The 10320-nt window shown below is 54.0% G+C and overlaps 3 protein-coding genes across 3 annotated transcripts; 1 reads left to right on the top strand and 2 right to left on the bottom strand.

Moving 5' to 3' along the window:
• Window positions 1-2326: 2326 nt before the first annotated feature.
• BJX67DRAFT_67025 (C2H2-type zinc finger protein) lies at window positions 2327-3772 on the top strand. The gene is made up of 3 exons (XM_071035299.1): window positions 2327-2621; window positions 2674-3117; window positions 3175-3772. The coding sequence occupies exons 1-3, from the start codon at window positions 2468-2470 to the stop codon at window positions 3462-3464; spliced, it is 888 nt and encodes a 295-aa protein (XP_070886841.1). The 5' UTR covers window positions 2327-2467; the 3' UTR covers window positions 3465-3772.
• A 781-nt stretch (window positions 3773-4553) lies between these two features.
• BJX67DRAFT_351435 (putative RNA helicase-like splicing factor (HRH1)) lies at window positions 4554-8549 on the bottom strand. Its single transcript, XM_071028904.1, has one exon. The coding sequence runs from the start codon at window positions 8363-8365 to the stop codon at window positions 4637-4639; it is 3729 nt and encodes a 1242-aa protein (XP_070886840.1). The 5' UTR covers window positions 8366-8549; the 3' UTR covers window positions 4554-4636.
• A 329-nt stretch (window positions 8550-8878) lies between these two features.
• BJX67DRAFT_380420 (uncharacterized protein) lies at window positions 8879-9745 on the bottom strand (the record flags this gene model as incomplete). The annotated part of the gene is made up of 1 exon (XM_071032790.1): window positions 8879-9745. The coding sequence occupies one exon, from the start codon at window positions 9743-9745 to the stop codon at window positions 8879-8881; it is 867 nt and encodes a 288-aa protein (XP_070886839.1).
• Window positions 9746-10320: the final 575 nt, after the last annotated feature.

Here is a 10320-nt window from a genome sequence, read left to right as displayed (position 1 = left end):
AATACCATATGCTTTTCTCCCATCTACTTTTTGTTGCTTGTCAGTGTTCGTCTTCCTTACCTTTGTTGTCGTCGCCCCTTTTCATATCGCATTTTGCATTGTCCCCACGCTCTTCCATGGTTGTTTATGGGGAAACTGTGTATCGTGTCTCTGTATCCACAGCGCCCTCTGCGCAGAGCAATAATGACAGAAAGTGAGCTGCAGGGGACCAAGGAACAAATCATTCTCGTAAAATGAGGGGACATGTGAAATCCGTGCGTTGGAACATGGTTTCCGTCATTGGTTCCCAAGAGAGTTCTGGGCATTCAAAGGCGCCAGGGTTGCGACATGGAGCGGAAAAGGGCGGAGAATTCCGGACAATCGCCGGAACTTCCGACGGCACAGAGAAGACGATTCTCGTGCAGCCAACAACCAAAAAAAGAGAGAGAGAGGGCATGTTGGTCCATCAAAGTCGGAGCCGACAATTCAGAGATGATTTGAGGATGCGTATCACCTCCTCACTCTTGATCGGGCCTTCTCCATCGGTGCCGAAGACGATGGCCCGGCGATGAGGAGAGCTGATCAGAAAGCTAACGCTGAATGGCCGAAATGGGTCCAAGTCGCCCCCATCGTCATGGATGCGCGGACCACGTGGGAGTCCCGCCAGTTTCCCACCAGTCACCGGGATGAATAATTTCGAACTTTTCGTTGACGCAGAAGGGAGCGATGTCGGCGGCTTCGGTATATCCGACGAGAAGGTTCGGCATTCCCAATGTAGAAACTCTTAGCCGATGCAATATTATTGATGAAGGTCTGACGCCCAACAGGGAACAATCTTTCCCTCTTTGGCTTGTTCGGTTCTCGAGGAGAGACACGAGGTTCTTCATTTCCATCAAGTCCGTGCAGATGGCGACGTTCGAGGAAGGCTGATCACGCAGCCGAAGCAACTGTTTGAGAACAAGACGAGCACACCCGCCAAGTCGGAATTGGCTCAAGGCCGCCTGGGTGGTAGAATCTCGGCCGAGTTTATCACTCATCTCTTGCAATCAAATTCATCAAGAAGTGCCTCTGCAGGATTCGCAATTGTCTCTTGATTGATCGTCATCATGGCATGACCTTTGTAAAGACTGAGCCAGACCATGCCAGGCTGAGAGGGACAGGCTGACAGTCACGCCTTCTGATGACACTGGTCCACAGTGGGGACGTGGCGGACTGATGGCCGATCAGTCACTTATCAAGTTAACCGATCCCTCGTGTCGAACTGCAATCCGATAGCAACTCGGAAAAGGCAATTGGGAGGGGGTAAATGGCTAAATGACTGAAAGGGTCTCCGAAGGCTCGGGTCCAAGTTGATCATCGGATGGGGACGATGCGTCGCCACCTCCTCCTGTCTTTTGACTCTCGGCTCTCATAATCCGGTCCATTGAACGGTTTCAAGGTTTTGCGAATTCGTTTGCAGGAAACGGTCAGAGAGACGTGGTTGACTTCTCGGGCACCGTCCGATGGTTCACAGGGAGCCCTGGTTTCATTCGTAGCCCGAAATTGCCGCTTCGAGAAATATTGGCGGTTAGGGTCCGTCAAGACCAGGGATTGCGTCGAAGGCGAGGAAAAGCAGGTCGGAACGAGAGCTTAAATGGGTCTTGCGACGCCAATCAGTCGGAAATGGGCTGGGGCGACGCGAAGTCCCCAGGACGGTGTCAAAGGGTGTCCGTCCCCACTGCAGTCAAAGCCAGATTATTCTCTGCAGTCTGTGTTCTCCAGACTCGAAAGAGTCGTCATTCCCCATGGCTCACGAATCTCTCTCGGTCGCGAGTCGAGAGGCGCGGAGTCGCGGGGATTGGCGGCACAGACCGACAGGTCGCTTGTGTCCCCATCAGCGATCGGTGGCATGGATTTCCGGCTCTGGAAAAGAGTCTGGGGAAAGGCGGCACGCGGCAGCCCGCCTGGCTCGGGTCTCGGGTCTGGATTCTGGATCCGCACTGTTCTTTGGTTCCTTGGTGGTTGGGAGATGGATCCTGGTGGTGGTCGGTCGTCCTTGTGCGCCAGTCCTTGTCTTGTCCAGCTCAGGGGAGCCCCGGATCAGCAAGAAATCATAATCAGGAATCGATGGTTGTTCCTTTTGAGACCGCCATGGGCCATGCCAGAAAGTGGTATATAAACCCGCGGCGGATCAACTCCGACAAGAATCGCCAGCAAGCGTGCTAGTCGAAAACGGCCGGCGATTTGGAGAAATCAGATCGCATGGAACTGCTGCTATCATATCGCATGTGGGGTTCGGCGATTTCTCCCTGTTCCTTCGCCTTCTTTATGAATTATTGATTCCTCCTTCTGCTCTTCTTTTTGTCGTGTTGAGTTGGAGTCTCTTGCATCCTCCCCCCAATCCTGTCTTCCATCTTCACCCTCGACTCCAAGTGGAGCGATCATCAACTCCAACAACAACAACACCTCCAAAACTCTCCAAATATAAGAAGAATTATATGAAAAAACAATGTCCCTCATGCTTTCACAATCACCTTCCACCACCCACAGCCCACCTGTCCAGACCTCGCGTCGCCTGAGCGTGGGAGCAAAGACACGGACATGCGTCCATTGCGGCCGTAGTTTTCGACGCACCGAGCATCTTGAGCGCCATGTTCGCACTCGTAAGTGACTTGCATCATCCGAGATTCGAATACCTCTGCTGACATCTGTTAGACACGAAAGAAAAACCATATACCTGCTTTTGCGGGGCGGCGTTCTCCCGTCGCGATCTCCTGAAGAGACATATGGGCATCGCCGGCCACGAAGACAGCAACCCTCCAAGGACGAAGAGCACATCTCCCAAATCCCAATCACAGATAGACCGCGATAATGCGAAGCAACGGATACGCCGCGCATCAACCAGCGTCCGAGCCAACCGTGCTCCGCATATTTCAGATGCTCCCCCACAGGATGTCATCGTGCCTCCCTCCCCCGAGGAGCCCGAGGTAATTCAGTGGACGATGCAGCGAAACGGTTATAGCCTCGGGCAAGACCCCAATGTCCTCGACACGCCCACCACAGAAGGCACAACCCACGACCCCGAGATCCTCGAAGCCGCGCAGCTCTTGCTCCCAGGCAGCCTCCCCCAAAACTACCCGCCGGCTCAACCCTCACCACGTATGTCCCAGGCCCCATCCTTCCCTCGAGGCTGGAAACCGGCTAACAACGGAGAAGCCCCGACATTATCGTACTTGCCCGAGGAGTTCAACCACGTCGAAGAATTCACCAACTTCCTCGACTCCATTGGAGTACCACTCGAATGGGCCCACAGTAGCGACATCCAAAACACCTATCCTCCCCAGGTATCGGAAATGGCTCTACACCCTTTCTTTAGAGAGCGATCGCGAACAGACTCATGGCACCCGTCTATACCCCCAGATCAGGCGGGGTACGGCCTGGTGCCAGAGTACGGGAACTTATATCATTATCATCCGTCGGATGATCTTGCCGGTCGTTGCGCCTAATCTTTGCCTGGCTATGTTTAGATCTACGAATGCAAACAAGGCGTTATCACGAGGCTATGAGGCTCATATCCCACACGTACACGAACAATCAATGTCCTGGAGCTTTCTTTCCAGCAGAGCCCATCCCTCCATCACACACCAAATAACTCTAAAGAATCCCCACTCTCCCGGCCCCTGCAGCAGCACATAAACTCTCACGAGTCGTAGTCGCAACAACCTCAAGTAGTCTCTCCAACAATATCGCCACCACCCACCATCATTCCACCACTAGCAGCACCCTACTCCAAATACGGCGCGCTCTAGCCAACACCCTGGAGCCTGATCATAAACAAGCCTTTTAGTCTACCCCAACCTACGCAGACCGTTACTCCAATGAGGGTAGTCAGTCCCTCAAGCCCACTCGCCGCACCACGCCACGCCGCCGAGAAAGAGGACATCGTGACTCGACTCCACGCGCGAGCCATCTCATTCATGCCCATGAGATAGATATACACCCATCCATCCGTCAGAGACGGAGTAACCGTACCATTATCAAGGAAACAGCTATAGCCGTTACCCGTTACCCGTCAATATCGTCGACCACTATAGAGATATATCTAGAGATGATAGCCACGGCCAAGAGTAGGGTGGGGTGGCAAGCCCTGTACTGCTATGGAGGAGGATTTTTGGATGTTGGGGGAAGTGAAGAAATGTGGACTCTCTCCATCGACAAAACAACCCCCCCCCACTAATGGGGTTTAGCTAGCCTACTGATACTCGAGATTCCGATTCTTTTTTTTTTTTTTTTAAGGCTGAGTATATATTCGTTGGGATATCGTGGTGGTTAAATCGGACGGTTAGAGCGGAGAAGAGTGAAAGTTGATTTGAGTGCTGCGTTGTGTGAGTGTTATGAGTATACCCTTTAAATTGGTCGTGATAAGAGCTCCGGTGACGGTGTCTGACAAAAAATACATGGTGGGGATTCTTTCGGGAATCAGGGTGTTTACTGGGAGATACGACGGGCTAGATATATATTTCTGGTCGCCTTGGTATAACGAAGAGAAACAACGTCGACGATGGGCTACGTCGTGTGTCGGACATGGACAGGCATGTGCATGCATATTATACAATTTCTATGGTATCTAACTGGGTATACATAGCAAGCAGGCGCGCAATAATGGACGGCAGGAAGGCTATCCCCAAGTCCCACCACCACCGCCACGACCCTGTCTCCGCTGCGCCGACAAACGCCAATCATCCTCACCTGCGAACCGATTATGGAGCGGTTGGATACGCTCCGCCTTCTTCCTCTTCGAGAGCCGATCTGTCGGCGCGACCTTGAAGAACGTTGGCGCCGCTTCAACAAGCCACTTTGGCTCGATCGCCGTCGTGCAATGCATGTATTCTTTCGTCGTGAGGACAAGGGTATGGTAGATGACGTGTTCGGCCGGTTTGCCGAATAACGCCGAGCTTGGATGCATGTAGACAGGGGTTCCCTCAACAAGGGTCTTGTACCCCTCCTGGGGATCTTTGCGGGCGGCGTTGCGGAAGAAGCCTGTGCAGAGGGCCTGGCGGACTTGGGTTGAATTGCGCCCACATGAGACGATCTTATGGTGGTAGCGTTGCATGATGCCGAGGAGCTGTTGGCGGACGTCCTGGGCGCGGCGGATCTGCCGGGCCTGGATGAAATTCTCAAAGCACCAGGCGTTGTTGAAGTTGGATTTCTTCCACCCGTTGTAGACATTGAGCAAAGTCAAGTGATCGCCGTGCGGATCGTGAAATTTCGCTTTCTTTTGATCTGCTTGTTGCTGCTTTTCTTTGGGTCGGTAGAAGACGGATTGGATGGAGAGCATGGCAACGATGCTGAGCATTTCCTCAGAGCAGCCTAGGTCTACCGACGCAATGAGGACCTTGGCGAGAGCCGGCTCCATGGGGAAGTCGGCCATTTTCCGCCCTAAACGGGTCAACAGCCCTTCGTCGTCTAGGGCTGATAAGGCGTATAGCTCTTCGAGGGCTGTAAGCATGGTGTTGGTCGGGGGTGGGTCCATGAAGTCGAAATGGAGTAGATCGTTGATGCCCATCGCTTTGAGCATGAGAATTGTATGTGACAAGTTCTGCCGTTGAATTTCGGGGATCGTAGTCGGCAGCATTTCGGACTGGTATGCTGCTTCGGTGTACAAACGGAAGCACTTGCCAGGACCGGTTCTCCCTGCACGGCCAGCTCGTTGCTTGGCCTGCGCCTGCGAGATGGGGGTTACTACCAGGGAATCCATGCCGAGCTTAGGATCATAAGCATTTTGCTTCACAAATCCGGGGTCGATGACATAGTAAATGTTGTCGATAGTAATCGAAGTTTCTGCAATGTTTGTCGCAATGACGACCTTTCGGCCACCTGGTGGAGCAGGGTCGAAGATCCTACTCTGCATTTCACTGGGTAGCGCAGAGTAGACTGGGAGAATAACCAGCTCTGGGACGCTCGGCCCTAACGCCTTCATCCGCTCATACAGGATCTCGCACGCTGTGTCGATTTCCTCCTGTCCCGTCAGGAAAAGAAGCATATCTCCTGGAGGCTCTGTCAAGTGAATCTGCATGACAGTTATGAGCGCTGCGTCGAGATAATCTGACTCCGGCTCCTTGGAGTACATAATCTCCACAGGGTAAGTTCGGCCGGGGATAGAGAAGATAGGGCAGCCGTAGAAGTATTCTGAGAACTTGTCCGCATCTAGAGTCGCAGACGTGACAATCAGCCTGAGGTCTGGCCTTCGCTTGAGCGTCTTTTTCAGCAGCCCGAAGAGGACATCCGTCGCAATGGTCCGCTCGTGGGCTTCGTCAAGCATGATCACGGAATATTTCTTCAAGTCTGGGTCCAGTAGGACCTCTCTCTGAAGCATTCCGTCTGTCATATACTTGATCTTCGTCTCCGGGCTGGTACAATCCTCGAAACGAATGGTGTAGCCGACCTCTGCACCGAGTTTGCAGCCAACCTCCTCCGCGACACGCTTAGCAACTGACATTGCAGCAACACGACGGGGCTGCGTGCATCCAATAGTACCCCTGTTGGCGTACCCTGCCTCCGCTAGGTACTGTGTCAGTTGCGTGGTCTTTCCTGAACCAGTGTCTCCAACAACAATCAGCAACTGATTCCCCTCCACGGCTTGGAGCAGCTGGTCCCGGAACTTGTACACCGGTAGACTCTCCCGCTGCTGCTTTATCGACATGTTTGTACGCTTTCCAAATGACTGGTTCTTGCCCAAGGTAACTCTTTTCCACTCGGGAACTGCCTCATCCGACTTCGTCTGTTGGGCAGTACGAAGATCCGAAGCAAATTGTCGCTCGCTAGCCATAGGATCCTGCCATTGTGCATTAAGGTCCACTTCTGCTGCTCGCTCTGCCGCTTTGTCTTGCGCTTCCTGCTGTCTGAGATCTCTTCGTTCCTTGGCCAAATTCGTGCCCGCCATAGCGGCGCGATTCATTGAACCATCCGGAGCTTTGACCACTCGGATCGGAGAGAGTTCCAGCGACATCTTTGTCTGGCCCGCCAGGAAAGGAGGCTCTTCGTCTCGAACCTCGATGTCGACATCTTCTTCCTCCTCGAACGTGCCCTCCCCTGTCAAGGTGGCATGGTATTCCTCATCGATGTCGGGGTAGTCAGTTGCTGACACAGCACCGGATGCAATCAGCTGCTTGATCTCCCATCGCTCTGGGGAAGTTAGGCGTTTGCGGTTCTTCATCGGCCTGCCGTTGGACTCTTCAATGACCGGAACGTCGGAGCTGAGGTTGCCGTATCTGTCGTTTGATGAGATTCCATCCAGGCGCTCCATATTGGCTCCAGAAGCAAGTCGTCGCTGAGGAATGAGGTCCCGCCCAGTTTCCTGATCCACCTCCTTCATTGACAGCCCAATGCGCGAGCCTTGTATGCTAATCACCTTGACCTTGACAGGTTGTCCGCGAGAAACCAAGTCGGAGGGGTGGTTGACTCGTGCTCCCTCCTGCATCGCGGAGACATGCACCAGGCCGTCAACCTTACCCTTGACCCCTTGTAGGTTTACAAACGTGCCGAAGTCCTTCACCCCGGTAACTCGCCCATCGTAGACCTTGTATAGAACGGGCTGGTCGTCCAGCTCGATAGGTGGGGGTTTGCGGAAATAATCGTCATCGTCATGGCGTCGCCCTCTCCGTCGCTCACTCCGACCGTTGCGGTATCCATCATCTCTCAAACTATACCTCCCGGTAGACCGCCCAAACTCATCCACCTCGTCATCCCGTTTATCGTAAACCGGGCTCCGTTCCCTCGAGCGTGAACGATGTCGATCCCTCCGCCTGCGCCGACTATAATCATCATACCCCGGACTCCGGCTCCGGCTCCGTTTCCTTTTCTCGCTCTCCAGACTCGGGTGAGACCGTGATTGCGACTCCGGCTTCTTATCCCCCCTCGCCTTCCCCGCTAACCCCTCCAACATCGCAAACGTATCATCCATCGCACTAGCCTTCGCATCTTCCTCCTCTTCCCCCACGTGTCCAACCCCGTTCCTCCCGACAGCCTCATCCTCCCATCTCTGCTCCCGATCCGGCACAGCCAACCCCTTGAAAACCCTCGCCTTCTTCTCCAACGCATTCAGCGCATCCATATCATCGCCCCCATTTTGTTTCTCGCCATCGTGCGCATGCTTCTTTTGATTCCGACTCTTATACCGCGGATGCATCGTCAAAACCAACCGATCCACACTCTCCATCAAACTCACGGGAAACTCAGCGCCCATTTCCTCGAGGCGACTCTTGAACTCGTGAAAGGACGCACATTTTAGGTGTTGCTCGATGACGAACTCGGCGAGGACCTTGTCATTCACACCTAAGTGGTTTTGGAGCTCGTTTGTTATGCGCGAGATGAGGGAGAGGTGTTCGAGGGATTGGAGGTCGTCCATGGTTATGGTTGGTGCTTGTGGCGGTGGTCCGAGACACAGCACCGTGGGGGTGCTCGGCTCGAGTGACTGATTTGAAGGGATGAGAGTAATATTGTTTGACTTCGTGCGAGAGAGTGTGGGACACTCCTCGATGCGGAGGGGGTTTGGTGAGTTTTGGGGACTCTGTCGAGATGGAAAGTTGCAGATGCTGTCGCGGGCGGAAAATCGTTGTGGCGTGGTTGGCTGGTCCCAAAAGGCTCCAGGGCTGGCAGATAAGATAAACTTCTGGGGCCTCAGGCAACCAAAGCTGGGAAGTATACGGGGATATGTTATGATCAACATTTTCAGGAGAGCAGATGTCGAAAAGAATCAGTGGGATTCAGGGTCTGGCAACCCCAAACTAAGACTAAGTAATAGATACATAGGAGCTATTTGAATTATTAAAGGACAATAGGGAGTCCCGACGTCGTCTGACGTCGTCTGCCATCGTCGCCCCGCGTACTCAATCCGTTTTTTTTTTTTTTTTTCAATCGCTTAAAGAGCGAGGACAAAGGCGCCGAGAGCCATCACGCATGCAAACAAAGATCCGAAGCGGCTCAAGCTAGCAGCACCTGTGAATTCGGGGGAGCTAGGGCTGGTAGTTCCAGGCTCCTCCGGAGAAGTTCCCGTAGGGACTTCAGGAGTGCCTTCTGGGGGAGGAGCGGTGGGAGTCCCGGTAGGGACGGGAGGAGCGGGAGTCTCCACTGGAGGAGTCTCAGTTTCAGGAGGAGGAGTCTCAGTCTCAGGAGGAGGAGTCTCCGTCTCGGTGTCTGTCTCACATGGAGTGGAAGTGGGAGTAACAGTTGGGGGAGTCTCGGTCTCAGTCTCACATGGAGTGGAAGTAGGAGGCGGGGTCTCCGTCTCAGTATCAGTCTCGCATGGGGTTGAGGTAGGAGTGGCCGTGGGTTCCACCCCGGTCTCGGTCTCGCATGGGGTGCTTGTGGCAGTGACGGTGGGTTCGGTCTCGGTCTCGGTCTCGCATGGAGTGGAAGTTGCAGGAGGCGGAGTCTCAGTCTCGTCATCGCAGTCATCATCCCAATCATGGCCGTCGTCCCAATCATGGCCATCGTCCCAATCATGGCCATCGTCCCAGTCATGACCATCGTCCCCGTCATCACAATCTTCCCCGTCATCACCATCATCCCAGTCATGGCCATCATCCCAATCATGGCCGTGATCCCAATCATGGTCATCGTCGTCGTGACCACCACCATGGCCCCAGCCGATGCCTCCGCCGATACCATGGGACCCGATGAGTCCGACGGTCCGCTCAGTCTTGGCGGGAGCCAGGGCCGGGACAGCAAGGACACCAGTGAGCGCACCAAGGGCGGTGGCCAGGAGCAAGGTAGGGTTGATCTTCATTGTGGAGCTTGTATAAACGAGAGGACGTCAAGAGCTTGCAGTAGATATTAACTAAGTGTGATATCAAGTATCACGACGAGTACTAAAGTAGCAACAAGGCACAAGAGAAACGACTGTGGGTTGGAAAGAAGCTCTTGATGGGAAAAAAGCTCACGGGAGGAAAAGGCATTCCAATTCTGGGGGCGGAGCAGGTGAGGTGGTCTTTATCAGGTCGGCTGGCAGAGGGAGGGTTGCCAAAGCGCCATGTTGGCCGGCTGCAACCATCCCGTCGAACCGTCGTCGCCCAACACTCAAACCGCCATCTTCATCAACAGGGGAACCATTCCTGACAAGGCTTTCTTGGCAGGCAACTTGAGACTGCAGGGGACCTTCTGTGGGGGTTGAGTGGCTTGCCTTCAACCCCCTGGCGTGAAGCTAAAGTCGATGGTGCATTGGCGGCAGGACCTGATACATCAGGTTCCAGCCAGGGCGTGGTGACCCGGCCAGGGATTCAAGAGAAAACCATGGAGAGAAAAAGAACGGCGGCAATCAGAGTGAAGCACGTGGGCTTGGATCTTCTTCCTGCAATTCGTGTG

Source organism: Aspergillus lucknowensis (assembly GCF_044049455.1).
Source record: "Aspergillus lucknowensis strain CBS 449.75 chromosome Unknown BJX67scaffold_16, whole genome shotgun sequence".
Classification (NCBI taxonomy): Eukaryota; Fungi; Ascomycota; class Eurotiomycetes; order Eurotiales; family Aspergillaceae; genus Aspergillus; species Aspergillus lucknowensis.
Note: the sequence above shows the minus strand (reverse complement) of the source record. Positions and strands in the feature narration are given on the sequence as shown.